The following is a 27,070-nucleotide window of genomic DNA, read 5'->3' on the forward strand; positions in this document are numbered from 1 at the left end:
GTGTGTGTACAAGAGGCAACTGATCAATGTTTCTCTGTCACACTGTTGTTTCTCTCCTTCTCTTTCTCCCTCCTTTCCCCTCTCTCTAAAAAGAAATAAAGAGCCCTGGTTGGGGTGGCTCAGTGGATTGAATGCCGGCCTGCGAACTAAAGGGTCACTGATTCAATTCCCAGTCAGGGCACATGCCTGGGTTGCGGGCCAGGTTTCCCAATGAGGGGCGTGCAAGAGGCAACCACACACTGATGTTCCTCTCCCTGTCTTTCTCCTCCCCTTCCCCTCTCTCTAAAAATAAATAAATAAAATCTTTTAAAATATAAAAATAAATAAAGAAAATCTTTTTAAAAAGAGATGAATGAATTAAAAAGTTGTGCTACATATATATACAATGGAACATTCCTCAGCCATAATAAATGAGATCTTACCATTTGTGACAGCATGGATGACCCTAAAGGGTATTATATTATGCTCAGTAAAGTAAATCAGCCAGAGAAAGACAAATACCATATGATTTCACTCATATGTGGACTCTAATGAACAAAATAAAAGAACAAACAAAATTGAAACAGACTCAGACACAGAGAGCAGACTGGTGGTCGCCAGAGGGGAGGGGACTAGGGAGACTGGGTAAAAGAGGTGAAGGGATTAAGAAGTACAAATTGGTAGTCACAAAATATTCACAGGTATATAAAGTGCTGCATAGGGAATATAGTCAATACAATGTAAAAACTATGTATGGTGTCAGGTAGGTACTGGAAATATTGGAGTGAACACTTTGTAAAGTGTATGATTGTCTAATCACTATGCTGTACACCTGAAACCAATACAAAATAATATTGAAAGTAAACTGTAATTTTTTAAGAAAGAATCCTGCTTTTATTTCACTTTAGGGTTAAGTAACTCTAAAACAATGTCTGCAGACACCAGAATCAGCAGTCCTCAGCAGTTAGAGATGGTATTTTGTAATGCTGGTAATTCACTTGGTAAACTTGCTAAAATCCCATTATCTTTGGGGACACTAACCTTTCTTTCTAAGAGCTTGGTGTCTGTGGTCCACATTGCCCAGATTAGTGGTCCCAAACCTTTTTGGCATCAGGGACTGGTTTCATGAAAGACAATTTTTCCATGGACAAGGGAAAAGGAGGTAATGGTTTCAGGATGATTCAAGCACATTACATTTATTGTGCACTTTATTTCATTATTACATTGTAATATATAATGAAATCATTATACTACTCACCATAATGCAGAATCGGTGGGAGGCCTGAGCTTGTTTTCCTGCAACTAGACAGTCCCATCTGGGGATGATGGGAGACAGTGACACCTGAAGTGTGTTGCTTATGTACAATCTACTTCGTAATATCATTTTGGTTGCTGTCACTGCAGAAAACCCTGCTTCGCAAAGATAAGATGTTGGAAACAGAAGCAGGTCTTTCTGTGCTTTTGCAGCAATCTCAGGATATTCCACCTTGACTTTAACCCAGAATGTATGGAGATTTGAAGTTGTCTCAAACATACTTTTAAGGCCACCATCATTAGCAATCTCAAGCAGTTGATTCTCTTCTAGCATGGACAAAGTTGATTCACCTGGCTTGTTCACAAATGGGTTGTGGATCTTCTCCTTCCCAGTTCAGGGGTCTTTTGTGGTTGGGAGGTAGTACTCAACACTTTTGAAAGCTGAGACAGGTGATCATGCACCAGCTAGGAGAAGGAAGGCCCAGGTTCAGGCTCTGGCTCTTTCAAAATCTCTGCTAATGTTTGACACATGTCAAAAATCCCAATGTTCACTTATCTCCCCCATAACTCCAGTTTGGCTCTGAATGCAGCCACTTTATCTGCCAACTTGAACACAGTTGTTGTTCTCCCCTGAAGTGACAGATTGAGTTCACTGAGCAGGTTGAATATGTCTCACAAATAAGCAAGTTTTGCAACCCATTCTGTGTCACCAAAATGTGCTTCTAGTAGTGATGTTTTTCTAGAAGAAATCTCTGGAGCAGCTCACATAACTCAGAAACTCTGGCCAGTTACCTACCTTTAGAAAGCCACCTCATTTATGTGTATAAGAGAAGACATGTGTGCTCTGCATCCATCTCCTCACAGAGCTGTGCGAACAGATGTGAGTTAAGGGCATGGACTTTAATGTGGTTGGTAATTTTAAGCACATCCTGCAAAATGTTGTTAAGTTCAGGTGACATTTTACAGCTAGACAGCATTTCTCTGTGGATGACACAGTGCATAGACTCACATTCAGAAGTGACCTCTTTGACCCAGTAGTGAACCAGAAAGCCATCCAGCCATGGCAGCCACTCCAACTGTGCATGTGCTGACACAAAATGACTGATTTCAGTTTTCCTATGTAATCATTCAAAGACTTAAATAGTTCTGCAGCTGTGGAATTGGTTGGCAAAAAAAGTGCACATAACATATCCTCATGCACAGCCTCCTAAAAAATATATCACACAAAAACAAGCATGGTTGCCTTGTTGTCAACATCAGTAGACTCGTCAACCTGGATTGTGTACCATGGTGATTCATTCATCCTCTCTAACAATTGTGCCTCAGTATCCTCTGCTGTTCCATCAATTAGTCTAATTATGGTGCTGGCCAAAAGAGGAACACATGCCACCTTTTGAACTGCAGCCTCTCCTAAAAGTTCACAACAGATGTCCTTAGCAGCAGGCAGGATCAACTCTTCACCAACAGTAAAGGGCTCTTCAGCTTTAGCAATGTGGTTAGCCACTGAGAATGATGCTCTCAGTGCAGACACATTTGATGAAGTGGTGTCATTCAATAGTTGCTTCTGTTCTTTGTGTTCATGTTTTTTTTTTTTCCTTTTGAAAAACTGCAAAGGCTTGTCTTTTAATGCAGAGTACTTGGTCTCCATGTGGTGAAGCAGTTTTGAAGGTTTCATGGCTTCATTGGATAGCTGGTCACCACATAATATACAAAGTAGGATTGAAGAATGTGAATTACCTATTGCAATGAACCCATAATTTAAGTAGGACTCTTGGTACTTTCTTTTAAATGCAGCTTTATTTTGTTGGCAGTCTTAGAGTCTTCTGCTATCTCGTCATTTGGTCTGCCCCGTTTTCAAACAAACTCTCCAGTGATGTTTGTTTTTTACTCAATTTGGCTAGGGTTAGCTTGTGGGCTTAACTAAACTGACCGAGACAAGTGTGCAGTGTGGAAAATAGGTGTGGACAGAAGTGGTAAATAAAATAATATGTGGGCCACGTGCAGACTAAAATAAGTGTCGGATTCTGACTTAAAGCCTGCCATGAGATGCAGCTGTACAATGGAAGGACATCAACTCAATTGCCACTGTAAAGCCTGCCACAAGATGCAGCCTAATTGTCACTTGACACTCACTGATAGGGTTTTGATATGAGTCTGCGAACAATTGATTTATTATGGTCTCTGTGCACTGAAACCTTTCTGCTACTGATGATCTGTATTTGCAGCCGCTCCCCAGCACTATCATCACAGCCTCAGTTCCACCTCAGATCATCAGGTATTAGATTCTCACAAAGAGAATGCAACCTGGATCTCTCGCATGTGCAGTTCACAGTAGGGTACGCCCTCCTATGAGAATCTAATGCTGCCGCTGATACGACAGGAGGCGGAGTTTAGGCAGTAATGTGAGCAATGAGGAGTGGTTGTAAACACAGATGAAGTTTTGCTAGCTCACCTGCCTGCCGCTCACCTCCTGCTCTGCAGCCTGGTTCTTAACAGGCCATGGACCAGTCTCAATCCATGACCTGGGGGTTGGAGACCCCTGCCCTAGGTGGATTAACTTGTTTATTTACAGCATTTAAGCAAAGGACATGCACACTTGGGTGCAATTTGAAGTGAGAGGGTTTTAAATGTCTTTGCACCTGAATTGGCCCAGAATCCTAAGGATTTCCTTGTGTTGTAGAATCAGGGTCAAAACTGAATGGGAAGACACCCACCTTTGTTATGCCTTCTGCTTCCTTCCAGATTAAATAGCTAGTGTAGTCCTGGCTGGGTTGTTTATTTCATTGGAGTGTCATCCTGTACACGAAATGGTCGGGGGTTCCATTCCTGGTCAGGGCACATACCTAGGTTGCAGTTTGATCCTTGGTCAGGGTGCCTATGGGAGGCAACCAATCAATGTATCTCTCTCACATTGATGTTTCTCTCTCTCTCTCTCTCTCTCTCTCTCTCTCTCTCTCTCTCTCTCTCTCTGTCTCAAATCAATAAAAATATTTTTAAGAAAAAAACTAGAGTAAAAGGAACAATTTGCATGTTATAACCATTCTTCTCCAGTCCTCCTTGGACCTGATGGGAAATGTGATGACTTGCTAACGGCCATGCTGCCAGCTGTGATAGAAGAGCCAGCTCCATCATGGGAATGTGTACCAGCTGCAGTTATGACTTCTACATTCTGTTCTAACTAGCCTACCATAGTCTCTCCTTATAAGATGACTGCAGGTATGTTGCGATGTGTGAACCCAACAAACCAGAAAGAAAGCCCCTTCATTTTAATGATAATTTTGTTGCAAAATATTTATGTGCCAAGCACTGTTCTAGTCCTGAGGAATATGGTAGTGAACAAAAGACACAAAAACCTGTGTTTGCATGGCACTTACATTCTATTGGTGGGGACACAAGCAATAAACAAAGTAAATAAGCATATTATGTGGTGATAAGAGCTAACAAAAAAAAATGGAGCAAGGACACGGTATAAAAAGTTTCCAGGAGAGGGAAGAGAGGTGTAGGAGATGAGGTTTTACTGTGGGCAGAAAAGCTCCCTGGTGAATTGTTTTTGAGTAACAGCCTGAAGAAAGTGAGAGAGCAAACCACCGCACATATGGGTGGGTGCATTCCAGGCAGGTCATTTCTACTCCTGAGCATAGCATGTAGATTATGGGCAACAAATGGAGACCATATAAGCCACTTCTATCTTGTTCCCATGACACGTATCTTTTGATTCTTAAGCACTTCCCCAAAGTCCCAAATATAGCCTCAGAATCTTCTTGAACACTCATATATTAATATGCCATTGCGGCTAGAACAAATTAACACAAACTTAGTCACTTAAAAACAACACAAATATATTATCTCCCAGTTCTGTAGGTTGGCACTCTACACAAAATGTGGCTCAGCTGGATCCTCATTTACAGCATCACAGGGCGAAATCAAGGTGTCAGCAAAACTGTGTTCGTTCCTTACTGGAGGCTTTGGAAATGAATATGCTACAAAGCTCATCCAGGTTTTTAGTCAAATTCAGTTAGTTGTAGTTGTGGAGCTGAGGACCTTGTCTCCTTGTTGTCTTTCAACTGAAAGTAAGTTTTTACTCTTAGAATCTGCATTTAGTCTTTCTCATGCTTTGCATGTGCCCTTCCTTCAGCAACAGCTGGTGGAATTCTGCTAACATTTTCAAACTCTCTGACTGCTCCTTCTGCCTCATCAATCTTGCCTCTACTCAGAGATAATTTTCTGCTTTTAAAAGTTCACATGCACATTGACCAGGTAGCTCAGTTTGTTAGAACATTATACAGCATAATCAATAAAATATGCTAAAAAAAAGATCCAGGCAGAAATGAAGTTTACAGTAAATGAAATAAAGAAAACTTTACAGGGAACCAACAGTGGAGTGGATGAAGCCAAGAATCAAATCAATAACCTGGAACATAAGGAAGAAAAGAAATCATTCAATCAGAACAGCGAGAGGAAAAAAGAATCCAAAAAAAACAAGGATAGGCTAATGAGTTTTAGGACAACTTCAAACATACCAACATTTGAATCACAGGGGTGCCAGATGGAAAAGAGGAAGAAGAGCAAAAAATTTAAAACTATTTGAAAAAATAATTAAAGAAAACTTCCCTAATTTGGTGAAGAAAATAGACATACAAGTCCAGGAAGCACAAAGAGTCCCAAAGAAGATGGATGTAAACAGGACCACATCAACACACATCACAATTAAAACACCAAAAGTTATAGATAAATAAATAATCTTAAAAGCAACAAAAGAAAAGTAGATAGATACCTACAAAGAGTTCTCATGAGACTGTCAGCTGATTTCTGAAAATAATCTTTGCAGGCTGGAAGGGACTGGCAAGAATTAGTCAAAGTGATGAAAAGCAAGGACCTACAGTCTAGATTACTCTATCTAGCAAAGCTATCATTTAAAATTGAAGGGCAGATAAAGTGCTTCCCAGATAAGGTAAAACTAAAGGAGTTCATCATCACCAGCCATTAGTACATGAAATGTTAAAAGGACTTATTTGAGAAAAAGAAGCTCGAAACTATGAAGATTAAAATGGCAGTAAATTCACAACTATCAACAATTGAATCTAAATAACAAACTAAGAGAACAAGAACAGAGAGGGAATCATAGCTATGCAGATCACATGGAAGGTTATCAGTTGGGAAGAGGAAGCAGGAGACTCGGGGAAAGGTACAGGGATTATGAAGCACAAATTGGTAGGTACTGAATAGACAGGGATTATTAAGAACAGTATAGGAAATGGAGTAGCCAAAGAACTTGTATGTATGTCCCATGGACATGAACTAAGGGGGAGTATTGCTGGAAGGACTTGGGGGTACTGAATGGAGGGGGGCAAAGGGAGAAAAATTGGGACAACTGTAATAGCATAATCAATAAAATATATTTTAATAAATAAATAAAACCAATAAATTTTTTAAAAGATCATGTGATTAGTTTGGTCCCACTCAGTTAATCCAGGATAATCTGCCTATTTCAAGGTCTATGATCTTAATTATACCTGTAAAGTCCCATTTGGCACATAATGTAACATATTCCCAGGACACCGGGATTAGGGTGTGGACATCTCTGGTGTTCATCTACCACATGACAATCCAGAAGGTTATCACTTGACACAGGAAGAGGAGAAGAAACTCGTTTGCCATCCCTGATCTAGATAACAATAGAGAAATTTATACCTTTCACATCCATATATCTGGATGTTGCTCTACCTATTGCAAAGTCTGGGTTAGTTTTCTGTAGCTGTGTAGCAAATCATCACAAACTTCACTGCTGAAACTAACACAAGTTTATTTTATCAAAGTTTCCCTATGTAGGAGTCTAGGTGTGGCTTAACTGGGTCCTCTGCTCAGGGTCATGTGCTAGCTGTATGCAATGTTTCTGCTGGATTTGCTGGGGTTCACTGTCATGACAAGACCCTTAATAGGCATTTTAGTGATCCTACCTTTACCTGTTTTAACCCGTATATATACAGACTTCCCTAGGCACAACACTAACTTTTGTTGATGCATAATTTACAGAACACAAATCTAGTGCTTCACTAACGACTCAGACTTATGTAGAAAATCATCTTAAATGTATTACAAGTGACAGTTTATATACTTTTCTTGAAAACAGATTTTATGATGGGAGCATATACCCTGTCTGGAAATACTTATTATATCCTCTCTTCTCCAATTGATTTTTTTTGTCAAATCATTCAAACACATGGGAAAGTTGAAGGAATACTACAAATAATGCCCCTAGCACACCTTCACCTGTATTTCAAACATGTTAAAATGACATATTTACTGTTTCTGTCTCCTGAACCTTATGAAAATAAGTTACAGTTGTCATGGCACTTATATCTCTAAATACTTTCATTACCCATCTCCTTAAAAAAGGAAATGTTCCTACATAACCATGATATTATTAACAATTATTAAAAAATTAGCAGTAATATAACAATGTCATCATATATCTAGTTCGTATTCAATTTTTTTCAATTGCCCCAAACGCCTTGCAGCTATTTTTTTTTAATTTATTTTTTATTGTTATTCAATTACAGTTGTATGCCTTTTCTCCCCTTCCCTCCCCCCACCCCGGCTGAACCCACCTCCCTCCCCCACCGCCACCATCCCCCCCGATTTTGTCCATGTGTCCTTTATAATAGTTCCTGCAATCCCGTCTTCCCACTGTCCCCACCTCACTCCCCCCTGGCCACTGCTAGACAGTTCCCCCCCTCAATGTCTCTGGTGGTATTTTGTTTGCTTTTTTCTTTTGTTGATTATGTTCCAGTTAAAGGTGAGATCATATGGTATTTGTCCCTCACCGCCTGGCTTATTTCACTTAGCATAATGCTCTCCAGTTTCATCCATGCTGTTGCAAAGGGTATAAGCTCCTTCTTTCTCTCTGCTGCGTAGAATTCCATTGTGTAAATATACCATAGTTTTTGGATCCACTCATTTGCTGATGGGCACTTCGGTTGCTTCCAGCACTTGGCTATTGTAAATTGTGCTGCTATGAACATTGGGGTGCACAGGCTCTTTTGGATTGGTGTTTCAGGGTTCTTAGGGTATAATCCCAGCAGTGGAATTGCTGGGTCAAAGGGCAGTTCCATTTTTAGTTTTCTGAGGAAATTCCATACTGTTTTCCACAGTGGCCTCACCAGTCTGCATTCCCACCAACAGTGCACTAGGGTTCCCTTTTCTCCGCATCCTCTCCAACATTTGTTTGTGGATTTGTTTATGTTGGCCACTCTGACTGGTGTGAGATGATACCTCATTGTGGTTTTGATTTGCATCTCTCTGATGGCTAGTGATGCTGAGCATCTTTTCATATGTCTCTGGGCCCTCTGTATGTCTTCCTTGGAGAAGTGTCTGTTCAAGTCCTTTGCCCATTTTTTAATTGGGTTGTTTGTCTTCCTGGAGTGGAGTTGTGTGAGTTCTTTATATATTTTGGAGATCATGCCCTTGTCTGAGGTATCATTGGCAAATATGTTTTCCCATACTGTTGGTTCTCTTTGTAATTTGGTGCTATTTTCTTTAGCCTTGCAGGCCTTGCAGCTATTTTAAAAATAGGACTCTCATTCACGCACTACATTTGTGCTTCATTTAGATATTATATCTTTTCAAATTCTTTTAATCCATAACACATCTATTCCCCACCCTTCTCCCCCCATGACATTGGCTTTTTGAAACATTGTCTTGTGGATTGCCCCAACTTCTGGATTATTCTTTGTTTCATTATGGTGTCTTTTAATTTGTTCCTGTATCCCCTGTATTCCCAATCAACTGCAGGGCAGATCTAGAAACATATAAAATCAATTCGGGTTAAACAGTTTGACAAGAGTACTTCATAAATGTTGATGTTGTTTCCTCTCCTATATTTATGACAAGAAAAAATTCCAAGATGTTCTAAATTAAATTACAGCAGTTCCTGAGAGTGAGAGAAAGAGACAGTTAGCTTGTGGACCAGCTCTGACAAAAGCCTTCTCAGGTTCTTGTATATCTATTGGAATTTCGGATTAACTTCCAGGTGTCTATTTCCAGCGATTATTCAAAGAGAGAATATAATCAGGTGCCCCCCACATCCCAGGAACTTTCAATTCTCGTTTACACATGAATTTACAAACTTGCCCACAACCTATCCAAGGGAGTAAACACTTCTTCCTTGGACTCTGCATCTATCCTAGAACTGCCCCACATCAGCTTCTCCCATCCCTTTTGTCTATAGCTAATGTAAATCCTTTCAGGGCTTACATCTCTCTCTCCACTATTTGAGGTATAAAAACACTGGCCACCTCTAGGATGACAGACATGTTGTCTTGTTCTAGTAGTAATACATTATGCCAACAAGAAATGTGACTTATTAAAATTCAGAATGTTCTTCAGTTTCCTGGCTTACTCTAGTCATTCTAATTATCTCTAGTTATCCCTAGATATTCGGGTTTTTTAGGTGCTAGTCTAGAGTCTCAGTCCTAAGCAATATAGCTCTAAGGCACTGTTCCAGCAAGGAATTAGAACATAGTATTATAAGACTGTGTTTTTCAACTTCCAGGTTTCCAGTACTACTTGTTCTAATTATATCATTACATCTAGTTAACTGATGAAAGAGGTACACTGACTATCTATAGTATTAATTAATTATTATAATAAGAAATAAGAAATCAGAGTGGCAAGTCATGATTTTTTACATTGTGATTTTAAATATTTCCTCCGGTTATTTCTAATTAATTCTACTTTACCACCCAGCTAGTTATCACTGGACATCTATAGTACAAATTCACTTTTTAAATAGGGATTTAGAATTGAAAATGATGTGTTTTCCAGCTTCTGGTGTTGTCTCAATCTTTCATTTTCAGTTGTCCCCAGTTCAGTAGTTACCTAGGTGCAACTACTTATATAGAACTAACTGATTATGCTAACAAGAAATAAGAACTTAGTGATAAAAAATATGTTTTCCTTCCCTGGCTTCATCTACATATCTCTCTAGTTATCTCCAATTAACTAGTCCCCTGGGTACAAGTAATTATCTGTAGGACTAACTCATTTTTCACACAGTGGATAAGAATGTAGTGTTGAGAAGAATTACTACAAATTTTTGTGTTCAACCACTTTTCTTCAGCATCCTGGTTTCAACTCATTATTCTGAATATCATCATTTATTCGAAGATGATAAAAGAATAATCATCATTAGATATATATGGAGCTAGCATGTAAAGAAAATTTAGAGTTAAAAAGAACTTGGCTTTTAGCTTCCTGCTTTCAGCTAGTTATTCTTACCATCTCTGGTTGTCTCTGGTGAAGTACTTGCAAAAGTACAATGAAAATTTGTACCAGTAACTAATTTTCCCAGCAAGAAATTAGAATTTATAGTTGGTAAAGTTGTGTTTTTCACATCCATTCATTGAACTAGCTATTCTCATCTCTAGATAGCCATAGTTGACTGTATGCCACTAATTATTTATAGCACTAATTCATTCTCACTTTTAAAAAGATTTTGGAGATGAGATATGTTTTTCAGTGTTTTAGCTTCAGGTAATTTTCCAGTTATATCTAGTTATCTCCGGTTAAATATTTACATAGATACCACTATTTCTCTACCATTCTATGACTTACTAATTATCTACATTTCCAATACCCTTTTTCAAGAAAAAAGTTGCATTTCAGAAAAATCTGCTTTTTAACATCCTGGTTTCAATTACTCTTCTACTTTTCTCCAGTTGTCTCTAGATAAAGAGTTATCCAATCACCACTAATTAATGACCTATACTACCAACACATTCTTTCAATAATAAAAGATGAATTAAGAAATATGTTTTTAAGCTCCCCTGAGTTCACCTAGTTATTTAGATAATATCTAGTTATCTCTAGATGTCTAAACATGGTAAATCTAGTTATTTACAATACTATGTCCACATTCTAAAAAGACATGAAAATTTAGATGTGAAAAGGACGAATGTTTTCTCTCTCGTTGATACACCAGTGTATTTTCTTATATGTAGACACTTCTTATAAAATAGTTACCTAAGTATGACTAATAAACTGACCCACTAATTCTTCAATAACATAGAAGAATTTATATGTCAGAATAACTTGTTTTCTATTTCCTGGTCTCATGTAATGATCACCTTATATCACCACTTGTCACCTAGGTACCATTAGTATTCTCATTATTCAAACAAGAGATAAGGAGCAAGTGTTTAGAAGAGTGATTTTACAACTCTCTGGGTTCATCAATTTTCTTAGTCACCTCTAGTTAACTCCGGTAAAGTAGTTGCCTAGGTATTACTAGTTATCTCTAGTACTAATATTTTATTCCAACAGGAAATATGAATTTAGTATTGAAAACATGGTGTTTTTCAGCTTGGTTACTTCAGCTTATATAAGTGAGCCAGAAATGGCCTCTGTCTGTTGGCTCCTAAGTTGTTTATTTCTTTCCTGCAGGCTGAAACCTATTACTTCAAAAGCTTGCTAGATCCAAACTCAAATGTTTACATATCCAATTGTTTTACACATATCTGAAATAACCATATTTTTAGCCATTTAGAGCCCTGCTACTTTATATAGCCCCCCATGAAAGTATGCCCAATATGTCTGCTAACCATAAGATAAACTCTGGGCTATAGAGAGCACAAGACACTGCAGCCCTTTGGTGCTCTCTGACCCAGAGACTCTCCAACATGGTGCTAAATGACATTTCTCAGACACTTACGCACTTTGCTGACTCCCTTCTCCCCAAGGACTTGACTTGTCTCCCTCCCATTTCAAATGGTGGTACCCAGGAGCCTTAGTCTCTTGACAATCTCATGCTGTAAAGGACTTCCCCAGCCTCAAACCTGTCAAACCCTCCCCGGAAAAAAGCTGTGTCCTACTGACACCTTGTGGGCATATATTTTCCCCTGGTCAGCCCAGAAATCCCTTGAACATCTACACCTCATTTTTCTGGTTTACTCTACGTAGTTCTAGTTAACAAATTACTAGATCCCACTAGAAAACTGTACAATTAACTTGTTATTAGAAGAAGGAATAAGAATATAGACATGAGATGAGTGTGGTCTTCACCTTCCTGGCTTGAATTGATTATTCTAGTTATCACTAGTTATCTATAGTTAACTAATCATCTAGGTCCACCACATATCTATGGTACTAACTCATTATTCCAAAAAGAAAACAAGAATTGAATTTATATTTGAGAAGAATGTCTTTTTCAGCTTCCTGACATCAATGAGTATTAGTAGTTATCTTTAGATATTGTCTATAAACTAGTTACCACTATTCATCCAGATTTATGAGTTCTTTCAACATGAAATATAAAGTTAGATTAAAAAGGATATGTTCTCCAATTCAAGGCTTCAAGTCCTTATACTAATATTCTTCAGGCAATTATTTAGTTAAGTACCCTTATTCATCTATATTATTAACTCATTAATCTACCAAGAGAAAAGAGTTTAGAATCCAGAAGAACCTACATTTAAGCTTCTAACTTCAACTTCTTACTCTAGATATCTCTACCTATCTCTAAGTAACTAGACATCTAGTACTAATATCTGTAGTACAAAATCATTCCAACAAGAATTCAAACTAATATCATTTTATTGTGGTAAAATACACATAACATAAAATTTACCATCTTAACCATTTTTAAGTATATGGTTTAGTGGCATTAAGTACATTCACATTTTTGTGCAATCATCACCACCATCTACCTCCAGCACTTTTTCAACTTCCCAAACTGAAACTCCATGCCCATTGAACAGTAACTTCCCAATAACACTTCTCCCAGCCCCTGGGAGCTACCATTCTGCTTTCTCTTTATAAATTTGACTATTATAGGTATCTCATATAAGTGGAATCATACAATATTTGTCCTTTTGTGTCCTTTTGTATCCTTTTGTCTGGCTTATTTCACTTAGCTTAATGTCTTCAAGTTTAATCTATATTGTAACACATGTTGTAATTCCATTCTTTTTGAAGCTGAATAATATTCCACTTATAAACATATCACATTTTGTTTATCCAGCCATCCATCAATGGACACTTGGGTTGCTTCCAGCTTTTGACTATTGTGAATAATGTTGCTATGAGCATCTGCATACAAATATCTGTCCAAGTCCCTGCTCTCAGTTGTTTGGGGTATATATCCAGAAGTGCAATTGCAGCATCATATGATAATCCTATGTTTAATTTTGCTGAGGAACCATCATACTGTTTTGCACAGTGACTTCACAACTTACATTCCCACCAGTAATGCACAGGGTTCCAACTACTTCCAAATTCTCACCAACACTTACTTTCTGTTCTGTTATTAATAACCATCCTACTGGGTGTGAAGTGGTATCTCATTGTGGTTTCAATTAAGACTGACATTTAAGAGGAATATGTTTTCAGCATTTTGGCTTCAAATGTTTATTGTTTTTATATGGTTATCTTACCTATGTCATTACCCACATTATTAATTGAATATTCAAAAATGTGAAGAGTGTGTTTTCCAGCATCTTAGATTCAAACTGCTCTAGATATTTGGTAAACTAGTTACCTGATTACTACTAGTTACCTATACTACTAATGCATCATTTCAATGAAAAATACAAATTTGGGGTTGAGAAGATTGGGGTATCCACACTCTGGGTACAACTACTGATCTGCAGTTGTCTGTAGTTAGCTAGTTACCCGATTACCAGTAGTTATCCATAGTACTAAATTTCTATTCACACAAGAGATAAGAATTAGTGTTGTAATATTTTTAATATATTTATTGATTATGCTATTACAGTTGTCCCATTTCCCCCCCCTTCACTCCACTCCATCCTGGCCACACCCTCCCTCCCACATTCCCCCCCTATAGTTCATGTCCATGGGTCATACTTATAAGTTCTTTGGCTTCTCCATTTCCTACACTATTCTTACCCTCCCCCTGTCTATTTTCCACCTATCATCTATGCTACTTATTCTCTGTGCCTTTCCCCCCCTCTCCCCCTCCCACTCCCCTATTGACAACCCTACATGTGATCTCTATCTCTATGGTTCTGTTCCTGTTCTAGTTGTTCGCCTACTTTGCTCTTGTTTTTGTTTTAGGTGTGGTTGTTAATAACTGTGAGTTTGCTGTCATTTTTACTGTTCCTATTTTTTATCTTCTTTTTCTTAGGTAACTCCCTTTAGCATTTCCTATAATAAGGGCTTGGTGATGATGAACTTCTTTAACTTGACCTTATTTCAGAAGCACTTTATCTGCCCTTCCATTCTAAATGATAGCTTTGCTGGATACAGTAATCTGGGATTGCCTTTCATGTCCTTGCCTTTCATGACGTGGAATACTTCTTTCCAGCCCCTTCTTGCCTGTAACGTCTCTTTTGAGAAATCAGCTGACAGTCTTATGGGAACTCCTTTGTAGGTAACTGTCTCCTTTTCTCTTGCTGCTTCTAAGATTCTCTTCTTCTGTGTAATCTTGGGTAATGTAATTATGATGTGCCTTGGCGTGTTCCTCCTTGGGTCCAGCTTCTTTGGGACTCTCTGAGCTTCCTGGACTTCCTGGAAGTCTATTTCCTTTGCCAGATGAGGGAAGTTCTCCTTCATTATTTGTTCAAATAAGTTTTCAATTTTTTGTTCTTCCTCTTCTCCTTCTGGCACCCCTATAATTCGGATGTTGGAATGTTTCAAGATGTCCTGGAGGTTCCTAAGCCTCTCCTCATTTTTCTGAGTTCTTGTTTCTTCATTCTTTTCTGGTTGGATGTTTCTTTCTTCCTTCTGGTCCACACCATTGATTTGAGTCCCAGTTTCCTTCCCATCACTATTGGTTCCCTGTACATTCTCCTTTGTTTCTCTTAGCATAGCCTTCATTTTTTCATCTAATTTGCGACCGAATTCAACCAATTCTGTGAGCTTCCTGATTACCAGTGTTTTGAACTGTGCATCTGACAGGTTGGCTCTCTCTTCATTGGTTAGTTGTATTTTTCTGGAGCTTTGATCTGTTCTTTCATTTGGGCCTTTTTTTTTTTTTTTTTGGTCTTGGTGTGCCTGTTACATAAAGGGGTAGAGCCTTAGGTGTTCACCAGGGCGGGGTAATGCTGGTTGCTGTGCTGTGATGCTGTACATGGCGGAGGGGCCGAGAGGGAGCAATGGCACTTGCTCCATTTTCTGCTGGACCTCAGTCACTTCCTCTGCCACCCACAACCAAATTGGGCCCCCCTGGTGCTGACTCCGGAGTGGGTGGGCCCGTGCACTCTCTAGGCCCCTATGGGTCTCTCCAATGAACTCTCCTGTGAGGCTGGGAGTTTCTCCTGCTGCCTCCTCAACCCCCACAGGTATTTTCAATCAGAGGTTTGAGGCTTTATTTCCCCACACTGGAGCCCTGGGTTGTGTGGTCTGCTTTGCTCCCCCGCCGTTCCTCCCAGTTTATCTATGTGCGAATGTGGGGCCACCTTGAGGGGTCTGCTAGCTGCAGCCTGGCCTGCCCCAATCCACAATCCACCACCTCACTGGGTACGCCAGCTGCCGCCTTGCCGGGCGACCTCTCCACCCTGGCTGTCCATCTCCACCTCTCCTACCGGTCTGGATGAATGTTTCTTCTTTATCTCCTTGGTTGTTGGACTTCCATACAGTTCAATTTTATGTCAGTTCTGGTTGGTTTTTGTTTTTAAATTGTTGTCCTTTTGGTTGTGGGAGGAGGTACAGTGTGTCTACCTACGCCTCCATCTTGGCCGGAAGCAATGTTGTAATATTTTTTTGTTAAACACTATTTTTTCTTTATTTCATTTGTAGTATTCCAAGTATTTATACACTAAAAGGGAAAAGAATCACATAAATATTGCCATTAGATAATTTGGTTTCAGATACTTCTTTTTTAAATTGTTATTCTATTACAGTTGTCCCAATTTTTCGCCCTTTGCCCTCTTCCACCCAGCCCACCCTCCACTCCCACAGTCAATTTCCACACTGTTGTCCACGTCCATGGGTTATTCATACATGAGCCAGGTCCCCATGGGGGGCACACGAGAGGCAACCACACATTGATGTTTCTCTCCTTCTCTTTCTCCCTCCTTTCTCCTCTCTCTAAAAATAAATAAAATCTTTTTAAAAAGAATTGAATATAAATAAATAAAAATATTGTTTTTAAAAAGCCCTGGCTGGTGTGGTTCAGTGGATTGAGTGCCAGCCTGAGAACCAAAGAGTCGCCAGTTCGATTCCTGGTCAGGGCACATGTCTGGGTTGCAGGCCTGGTCCCCAGTAGGGGGCGTGCAAGAGGCAACCATGCAGTGATGTTTCTCTCCCTCTCTCTCCCTCCCTTCCCCCTCTCTCTATAAATAAATAAATAAAAATCTTTAAAAACAAGAAGTACAAATAGGTAGGTACAGAATAGCCATGGGGATGTAAAATATAGTGTAGAAAATGGAGTAGCCAAAGAACTTATATGCATGAGCCATGGACATGAGCAATGGAATAGGGATGGCCTGAGGGAGTGAGGGTGTTGGGTGGAAGGGGACAAAGGTGGGGAAATTGTGACAACTGTAATAGCATAATCAATAAAATATAATAAGTAAAATTTAAAAATAGAGCCTATCACTGGACTTACTGATTGATATGTTCCTTTGGTCTCATTTGACTTCCCATATTCCAGGGCATGGACTGGGGCTTTGAAAAATTTTAGTGGACACCTCTGGAATCAGTTACTGTGGTAACATAACCTACAACCTAAGAATGCTGCATGCCATAACTTTTATTTCTCATTTAAGACTTGCCTAACTCTCCCTCCTCCCATTAAACCAAGGTAGTAGGGTATTCTATTTGGAGTGAATCCTTGCCTCAGGCAGATCATCTTTCTTAACAGGCATATTCTCATTTTCCTTTGTGGAACCCTCAGACAATATATCCACATGTGGCAAGTAATACAAATATTCATGGGCTCTGCAGTAAAAGTCTGGCAACCAAAGAGAACCAGTCCCATTTTGCCATGTGGCTCTTCTAAGCAAAGTGCCTTCCTCTTCTGTACCCAGCTTACAGGAAGAGACCACAGTAGTCTCTCCATACTGCAAGGTGCTTTTGAGGTCATGTAGTCCACTCCCTTCAATTTAGGGATTTGGCATGTAGGCTTAAAGGACAGAGTGGCCAGCCCAAGAAAGCACATAAAGTTCATCCTAGAGAAGAGAGACTCTTGACAGCCATGCCCTCCCCTGAGCCCTGGTTCTTCCAGCTATGGGTAGCGCACATCAGCCAAGGTTCAGCTCCTCAGTAGTTATACCTGCATCCTGCCAAAACTTTTTCCTTCAAAGGGCTGAAAAAAACTCAAAGCTCCCACGAAAGCCTCATTTCTGAGTCATTTTACCTTTAGGAAAATTAATCCACCTCCCCTGAAGGCATTTAGTCTCCTAGTGTCCACAAGTTCAGGCCTTGAGAAAGTGATGCAATTTGTACCCTCCTCACAAAAGGTCAATTGTGCTTCAACTACCATATCCCCCATTTCTCCTAATCTCCTTGCAAAGCTAAGTCTGCCAACCAGTGGTATGATCCATGAGCAAAAACCAGCTCTGATCATGTTGAACTGGCTTTTTTAGGAAAGCAGATTATTTGTTTAGGAACTGTTCAGCAATAAATATTGACTTTGAAATTGATAATTTATGGTTTGCCTTAATCAATGTCATACTCACTCCTCAGATATCAGCATGGAACTATGGGAGAAGGACCCTGAGTACAATGATATAAATATAATTTTCACCTGCAATGAGCTGTATCCTCCCCACCCCTGCCATACAAAGGGTGGGTCTTAAGGTGACTGCCTGAATTCCCAATATTCTAGACTCTAGAACTACAAAAGATGTTTCCTACACATGATTTTACTTTCAATATCAGAGGACACAAGATTGAAGTGGTGGCATTCAGGCTTGGGTACATAATTGATATACCTAGACCCATCCAAACCACATTCCCCAGACAAAATGTGAGCTGCTATGAGAAATGTAGATTTGAAGTACAACTTTCCCCTATTCCAGGCCCAAGGATCATGGTTTGGGGGGAAATGGAGGCAAGGTAGGGAACAAGGAAGAGTCTCCACACACTTTTCCCTTGAACAAGGGAGACAAATGAGGAACCAAAGGATGTTTTTAAATAGGAATTGGAAAAAGAGGCTGTGGAGACCTAGGGGAGAAAGAAATCCAACAGCTTGCCCCGGAGCTGTTGATCAAGTTTAGTGAGCTGGGTGGTGGCTGGGGCTGGTTGCTCAGCACTTCCTCTGGGTGGTAGCCAGCTGGGCTTTATAAGAGAAAGGAAAATCAGAACTCAGGTCCATTTGCAAATGAGTTCCTTACAGCTCCTTCCATAGCTCACATCACAAAGTCAAGCAACACAGCTCTCTTTTCTCTCTGGCATACCCTCCAATTAACTCAACTGGTCACCTTAAGGTATTGTACCAGGATTGAAATATTCCTAAGGAAGGAGGGAAAGCCAAAACAGGGAGGAGGGTCTCACAATGTGTTTGGCCCTGGCCTAGGTCCCCATTTCCAAGACACCCAATAAACATCCAGATAGTTCCATTTTTTCATTTTAATCACAAAAAAATTCCAAAAATATCCAATAAATTCTATGAACCTGCCCACCACAGCAAAACCTCATTTCCAACAGGGAGTCATACAGAAATACTGCAAGGTGTCAAATTGGTTCTTCTGCCATTTATTTAACACAGAGACTTAGACTTCAGGGGTCTCTGTGGCCAAACCTGTTCCTCCATTAAGTGAATACATTCTATAGTTTCAAAATTCCACTTAACCTTCAGCTTAAAAGAATGTTCTGTCCATTCATTCCAAACAAGAAACAAAAAGGCTGACCACCATCCTGCTCATGATGGGAGTGTGAAGAGGTAAGGAAAGAGAGCTTCACTAGTCATTAGGTGTCTATCCAAGAGTAGCAACCAAATCCAAGGCCAGAAATTGAGGTCCATTAGACTCACCTTGCTTCTTCTCACCATTCTTTACCCTGAGAACCATGAGAAGACCTTAATTCACAGGCAGTAGCCAAATGGTTTCTGAAAAACTCTTAATATTCCTTTGACATTTCAGGGCCCTTTGCACAAGCATGACCTATTCTCCCTCACCACTGGTAGTCTTATAATATTCTACATCACATCTCAGTTAAATATAATCACACTATATAGGAATTTTGGCTCATGGGATTGCAGATTTATTCTAAGAAAGGGCAAATTGCCAAGAAAGAGCTCTTCTTTTGTTAACTTTTTATCTTTTTTTAAAATTTTCCTAGCGTTTCCATTGTAACCATTTAGAGAAAGTCCCGGGGGTCAGCACACATTCAAATTGTCTGTCTTTTCTAAGTAGACTCTTCCAACAATAAAATTTGATTTCCAGAATGATAACTCTGAGACACTACAACTTCACAGCAAACTCCCAAAACCTCAATCTTCACCTCTGACCCTACATCTTTCCTTGTTCTGTTTTTGTTCCGCCTTTTTCATCTAGCCAATTTATTAAGGTCTGGTCTCTTTCTCTCTTGCCTTTTCCTCCTTTCACTCCTCCTTCTTTTTTCAACTTAGTCTGCTCAGTTGTTGTCTCCCTCCACCCTGAAATTCTATATGCCTGAAGTGTGGATCACTTATTTGTCACAAAAGGTCATAAACTATGGCCTTCCAATGAAACGTAGCTGTTTTGTGATGTAATTCTTGTGTCCCTTACTTCACAGTAAGTACCTGCAGTTTCCTGCTGGGATTTCTACATTTGTAACAACAATGATCAATGACAATAACAACAGCTAAAATTTTCTGAGGACTTACTGTGTAACAAGTACTATGCTAGGCAATATGCATATATTACCATTATTCTTTTTGTAGATGAGAAAACTCAAACAGACAGAGGTTAAATAATATACCCAAGACACACAGCTGACAGGTGGCTATAATGAAATTCATTGAATCAAATATTCAATTCACTTAAATAAATTATTTGTATTTGAGAGAAAATATATACTAGTGCATGTTTTTATATTTCTTTTCAATAGAAAAGGTGGAAATAAACAAAAACATAGGTTGTATGTTCATTCTCAGTTCATAATATTCCATTAACCAAAATAACCCCATATCTTGGACATTTATTGAACTAAGGATTCATTTTAACACATCTCCATTCAATATTTCTGGATAAAAATTAAGTATATTAAACCATTGGATATAAACCAAGTCTTTTTCATTTATTCTTGTACCTGTACCAATTAAATGGATTCCCTTTTCTCTGCTTTAAACTATCTTTTTTGTTATTCATTCATCCTTTTATCATCCATCTTGGGATTTAAGGCAACATAAAACTTACAAGATACAGTACAATAAGAAAAGAAAAAATAAAAGTGATTGTTATTTTATAAATGTGGATTGAGTGATGTCACAGGCCCTATATGAGTGCATTACAACACATGCAGCTGCCAGGAGATAAGGAGCCAGTGTCCTACATCAGAGCTGCACTGAGGAGTCACCACTGGTGAGGAACAGCCATTGTTGTCCAGGATTGGGCCCTTAGGGAGGAGGAGACAGCAAGATAGCAGATGACCCAGTACTGTCAACAGGAACAAGAAGATATTTACCAGTGGTAATCTGATAACGGGTTATTTTCAAAATATATAAACAACTTATATAACTCAACACCAGGGAGACAATCCAATTAAAAAATTGGCAAAAGATCTGAATAGACACTTCTCCAAAGAGAACATACAGCAGCCCATAGACATATGAAAAGATGCTCAACATCTATAGCCATTAGAGAGATGCAAATTGAAACAACAATGAGATACCACTTCACACCGGTCAGGGTGGCCATCATAAACAAGTCAACAAACAAGTGCTGACAAGGATGTGAAGAAAAGGGAACCCTCATCCACTGTTAGTGGGAATGCAGACTGGTGCAGCCACTGTGGAAAGCAGTATGGAGTTTCCTCAAAAAATTAAAAATGGAACTACCTTTTGATCCAGTGATCCTGCTTCTGGGAATATATCCTAAGAATCCCGAAACATCAATTGGAAAGAATATATGCACCCTTATGTTCATAGTGTAACTGAAACCAAGGTTTGACTGCCCACTGCAACAAAAGCCAAAGTTGTGAGACAGGTGCTGATGAAAAAGGAAAGAGGCTTTATTCAGGTGCAGCAACCTGGGAGATGTGGAACTCTCATCTCAAAGCTCATCTTAACATCTCAGCGCAGGAAGGGGTTTTTATAGGGAGGGAGAGGAAAAGCAGGACAAAAAGATCAGGGGGAGAAGCTGTGGATGTGCAGGCAGCATCCTTGCTGGTCCTGACATGGATGTTTAATGTCAGCATCCTGGAACTGGTCAGTGCCAGCCAAATACCTGTAGTTGGGCGATCTGTATCATCTGAAGTCATGGCCAAGGCCATTTCTTCTATAAGCAGAAACAGGAACTTCTGATGCCTGCAATACTTTTATTAAGGCAACTGTCAGTATGTGAATTCTTTTTATCAGTTTGTCAGTACATTCTATTCTAATTACATTTTATGGTAACTCAGAGTAGTATAAAGTTTATTTTACTTTATTTATTTTATTTTCAGAGAGAGGGGAAGGGAAGGAGAAAGAGAGGGAGAGAAACATCAATGTGTGGTTGCTTCTCACGCACCCACTACTGGAGACCTGGCCTGCAACCCAGGCATGTGCCCTGACTGGGAATCAAATCTGCGATCCTTTGGTTCACACACTGGTGCTCAATCCACTGAGCCACAGTAGCCAGGGAAACGTTTTTATTCCCTGTTACAATAGCAGCGTTATATACAATACCTAAGATCTGGAAACAGCCCAAGCACCCCTCAGTAGATGAGTAGATAAAAATGCTGTGGTACATTTACACAATGGAATACCAGTAGGCCATAAAAAAGAAGGAACTCTTGCCTTTGTGACAGTATAGATGGACCTGGAGATTATTATGCTAAGTGAAATAAGTCAGTCAGTGAAAGACAAATACCACATGATCTCACTTACGTATGGAATATAATGAACAAAATAAACTGATGAACAAAATTGAAACAAAGGCATGGATACATGGAACAGACTGACAGTTGTCAAAGGGAAGGAGGGAGCTGGATGAAATAAGGTGAAGGGATTAGCCAAAGAATATATATGAATAACCCACAAGCACAGACAACACTGTGGTGATGGCCAGAGGGGAAGTGGGCAAATGGGGAGGGGAATGGGGACATCTGTAATAGTGTAAACAATAAAAATAAAGTTAAAAAAAGAAGCTGATTAAGAGCTTGGAGGCAGCCCATGGCAATGGCACAAGGATGATATCACTGATCATTTTTCCCAAAGACCAGATTTCACAAGTGGCAAAAATGTTGGCAGATGAACTTAGGACTGAATCTAACATTAAGTTACAAATAAACCACCTTCCAGTCCTGGGAGTCATTACATCTGTACAAGAAAGGCAAACTTTATAACAAAGTACCTCCAAGTGGTGTGGTTTACCATGGTACAATTGTAACAGAAGAAGGACATGAAAAGATAGTCAACAGTAACTCTGAAGCTTTCAAACCAATTAATACATCATTATATTTATGTGAACACAAATTCCATACGAGGCCCTTACAGCACTACTTTCAGATGATAACAAGTTGACTTCACTGTAATAGATAGTAGTGGTGCACTTTTTGGCACACATCCAGGAAACACAAGAGAAGTCCTGCACAAATCTACTGTGGATCTCAAAAAAAAACATGGTAAAGGAGGTCAGACAGCCTTGTGTTTTGACCAGTTAAAAATGGACAAATGGAAAAGTGAGTGCAGGCTGCAAACCAAAGGGTTGCTGGTTCAATTCCCAGTCAGGGCACCTGCCTGGGTTGCAGGCCAGGTCCCCAGTGGGGGAGCCACATGAGAGGCAACCACACATTGATGTTTCTCTCTGTCTCTTTCTCCCTCCCCTTCCCTCTGTCTAAAATAAATGAATAAATAAAATCTTTACAAAACGGAAAAGTGATATAACTATGTTCAGAGGGCATTTGACACTGCTGTGCAGCTGTTTATTTCCGGGTAAAAGGGAATGCGGCTGGTCTCATTTTAGCTGGATCAGCTGATTTTAAAACTGAACTAAGTCAATCTGATATGTTTGCTCAGATATTGCAATCAAAAGTTTTAAAATTAGTTGATATATCCTATGGTGGCAAAAAATGTATTCAACCAAGCTATTGAGTTATCTCTTGGAGTCCTCTTCAATGTGAAATTCATTCAAGAGAAGAAAATAATAGGATGATACTTTGATGAAATCAGTCAGGACACTGGCAAGCACTGTTTTGGAGTTGAAGATACACTAACAGCTTTAGAAATGTGAGCTGTAGAAATTCTAATATTTATGAAAATCTAGATATGAGATATGTTCTTCATTGCTAACACACAGAAGAGAAATTTCTCTAACTCCAGAACAAGAGAAAGATAAATCTCATTTCACAGACGGAGGCAGGACAAGAACATAAACTAATTAAGAGCATGCCACTGCTGGAATAGTTTGCTAACAACTATTAAAAATTTGGAGCTACAGTGGAAATTGTTTCAGATAAGACACAAGGATCCCAAGTTGTGAAATTGTTGCCAAGCAAACAAATGAAGGCTCAGCTGCCTGTTGCCACAAGAAACCAAACTTCTGAGGCAGGTGCTGGTGCAAAAGGAAAGATATTTATTCAGGTGCCGCACAACCTGGGAGAATGGAGGACTCTTGTGTCAAGGACCATCACAATCCTCCTGCTCAAGCTTGCAGTTCTTATAGGATTAGGAAGGGGAGGGCTTTTTTAAAATCCAATTATTTTTCTAGCTTTTGGTGCACCCGGGCCCTATCCATTTATCTTTTTAGCTTTCCATGCATGCTCAGGCCCTATCCATTCATATTTCTAGATTTCTGTGTGCTCGTTGTAAGAACCTCCCCCTGCTTCCATCTTAGCAGATGGGCAGAGACTTCCAGATGGACTGTTTTACAGTAACAAGAGGATTTGGCGGCATTACAGGTATCTTGTGGTACCAAGTAGATTTCCAGGGAATGGAATACCAAGGAGTAGATGATGAATTTTTGACCTCAAATTTGACTACTAGGTAGTTAGCAAAATGTGCCTCATCCTCCAGCATCCAACCCAAGGAGTACACCCAAACAGATCCCTGCCTTATAATTGGAACATTTCCAGAAATTAATCCATAAGCAGTGGATACTGAAAAGAAAACCAAAACAAAACCTGGCCCAGCCATACACTTTTGTTTGTCACGGTGTAAGCACAGCAGCCTACAACTGAGTTCCTAAATGCCACTTTGGACTAATTTAAACAAGAATCCCAGTTTTTACTTTTACTCAATGGTGAAAATGGTTGCTCTTGTATTTTATGAAATAACTGATTTTTATACCTTCATACATAGAAGCAAAAATACTTTAACCACTGTAAGCCTTTAAAAGTTAATAGAAATGAGATCATACTGGTCTGTTTCTTGATTGGTAAAAAATTAAATTGCTGCATTTCACAGCGACCCATTTACATGGCACTCTCAGCTTAGATTGCATAAGAAGAAATGTATGTGGTGAAATGTTGGAAACACTTCTCTCTTGGTCTCTTGTTTAATATTGAAAGGGTAAGCTAATAACAGACAATTTCAATTTCACTCCCTCACACTACCCTTACCCCCTCCAGCCTGTCAGTTTTAAGGATGCAAATTGCATTGTCAAGTCAAGCTGACACATGAAGCATTTGGGTCAGTGCATTGTTTCCTTCCATCTGTTTTGCAGGCATATTTGAGCTGGGATTTATGAGCTCTTAGCATCAGTTGCTTTGACAAGCCCATAATCCTAGCCTACTAAAAACTAGTTTGGGATGGATATGATGGGGCTTCTGTGCTACTGCTGGGATTGGGAGAAATAAAACATGCAATTTAAGTGGAAGCAAAAACAATAATAATAACAAATTTAAAATGTGATTAAGCTGTTATTTTTTTAAGATTTTGTTTATTTATTTTTAGACAGAGGATAAGGCAGGGAGAGAGGGAGAGAAACATCAATGTGTGGTTGCCTCTCACGCGGCCCCTGGGGGACCTGGCCCGCAACCCAGGCATGTGCCCTGACTGGGAATCGAACTTGTGGCCCTTTGGTTGGCAGCCTGTGCTTAGTCCACTGAGCTATACCAGCCAGGGCTAAGCTGTTATTAAAAAAAAAAAAAAAAAAAAAAAAAAAAAAAAAAAAAAACCACATACAAGATCATTTTCTCTGTGTGAATGGTAACCAGTGTGTGAACACACAATATTATGAAAATATCAAACCCTCACACTTTAAAATCCAAGGCAAGGAGAGAACCAAGATGGAGGCGTAGGTAGACACACTGCGCCTCCTCGCACAACCAGAACTGACAGAAAATCGAACGGCAAGGAAGTCCGACACCAAGGAGATAAAAAATAAACATTCATCCAGACCGATATGAGGGGCGGAGACGGGCAGCCGGGGCAGAGAGGACTCTCGTTGCCGTGGTGGGACCGAGACTGGTGGAGTGTGGGACGAACGGGGCAGGTAGTCTGACCACTAGCAGACCCTGCAGTCCTACATTCCCGCACAGATAAACCAAGAGGGCCGGACTCAGAGTGCCGGAGAACGGGGCAGGCGATGTGGCAGGTAGCAGATCCCACGGCCCCACATTTGCGCATAGATAAACCGGGAGGAACGGCAGGGAGTGAGACAGACCGCGCAACCCAGGGGTCCAGCGCGGCGAAAGAAAGCCTCAAAGCTCTGAGTGAAAACACCCGTGGGGGTTGAGGCGGCAGCAGGAGAAACTCCCAGCCTCACGGGAGAGGTCGTTGGAGAGACCTACAGGGGCCTGGAGCATGCACAGGCCCACCCACTCGGGAACCAGCACCAGAGGGGCCCAGTTTGATTGTGGGTATCGGAGTGAAAGATTGAAATCCAGCGGAGAATGAAGCGGGCGCCATTGCTCCCTCTCGGCCCCTCCCCCACGTACAGCATCACAGCACAGGAACCAGTGTTACCCTGCCCCCGGTGAACACCTAAGGCTCCGCCCCTTTAAGCAACAGCCGCACCAAGACCAAAAAAAAAAAAAAAAACAGAACACTTCAAAGCTCCAGAAAAAATACAACTAAGTGAGGAAGAGATAGCCAACCTATCGGATGCACAGTTCAAAACACTGGTTATCAAGACGCTCACAGAACTGGTTGAATCTGTTCGAAAACCAGATGAAAAAATGAAGCCTATGCTAAGAGAAACAAAGGAAAATGTACAGGAAACCAATAGTGATGCGAAGGAAACTGGGACTCAAATCAACGGTGTGGACCAGAAGGAAGAAACAAACATCCAACCAGAAAAGAATGAAGAAACAAGAACTCGGAAAAATGAGGAGAGGCTTAGGAACCTCCAGGACATCTTGAAATGTTCCAACATCTGAATTATAGGGGTGCCAGAAGGAGAAGAGGAAGAACAAAAAATTGAAAACTTATTTGAACAAATAATGAAGGAGAACTTCCCTCATCTGGCAAAGGAAATAGACTTCCAGGAAGTCCAGGAAGCTCAGAGAGTCCCAAGGAAGCTGGACCCAAGGAGGAACACACCAAGGCACATCATCATTACATTACCCAAGATTAAACGCAAGGACCTACATCCAAGATTACTGGATCCAGCAAAGCTATCATTTAGAATGGAAGGGAAGATAAAGTGCTTCTCAGATAAGGTCAAGTTAAAGAAGTTCATCATCACCAAGCCCTTATTATAGGAAATGTTAAAGGGAGTTACCTAAGAAAAAGAAGATCAAAAATAGGAACAGTAAAAATGACAGCAAACTCACAGTTATTAACGACCACACCTAAAACAAAAACAAGAGCAAA

The 27,070-nt window shown here is 39.9% G+C and overlaps 1 protein-coding gene across 1 annotated transcript in view; it reads left to right on the plus strand.

Annotated features, from left to right (window-relative positions):
* The window catches only part of LOC112310538 (eukaryotic peptide chain release factor subunit 1), a 53,688-nt gene extending 29,386 nt beyond the window's left edge, over positions 1-24,302 (plus strand). Inside the window, 11 exon segments of the mRNA XM_053916903.1 lie at positions 22,459-22,646; positions 22,648-22,793; positions 22,796-22,834; positions 22,837-22,981; positions 23,186-23,247; positions 23,250-23,380; positions 23,382-23,562; positions 23,565-23,600; positions 23,603-23,666; positions 23,668-23,799; positions 24,194-24,302. Coding sequence (XP_053772878.1) covers positions 22,459-22,646; positions 22,648-22,793; positions 22,796-22,834; positions 22,837-22,981; positions 23,186-23,247; positions 23,250-23,380; positions 23,382-23,562; positions 23,565-23,600; positions 23,603-23,666; positions 23,668-23,799; positions 24,194-24,302 — 1,233 coding nt within the window.
* The last annotated feature ends 2,768 nt before the right edge of the window (positions 24,303-27,070 follow it).

This window comes from Desmodus rotundus, chromosome X, assembly GCF_022682495.2.
Source record: "Desmodus rotundus isolate HL8 chromosome X, HLdesRot8A.1, whole genome shotgun sequence".
In the NCBI taxonomy this organism is placed as follows: Eukaryota; Metazoa; Chordata; class Mammalia; order Chiroptera; family Phyllostomidae; genus Desmodus; species Desmodus rotundus.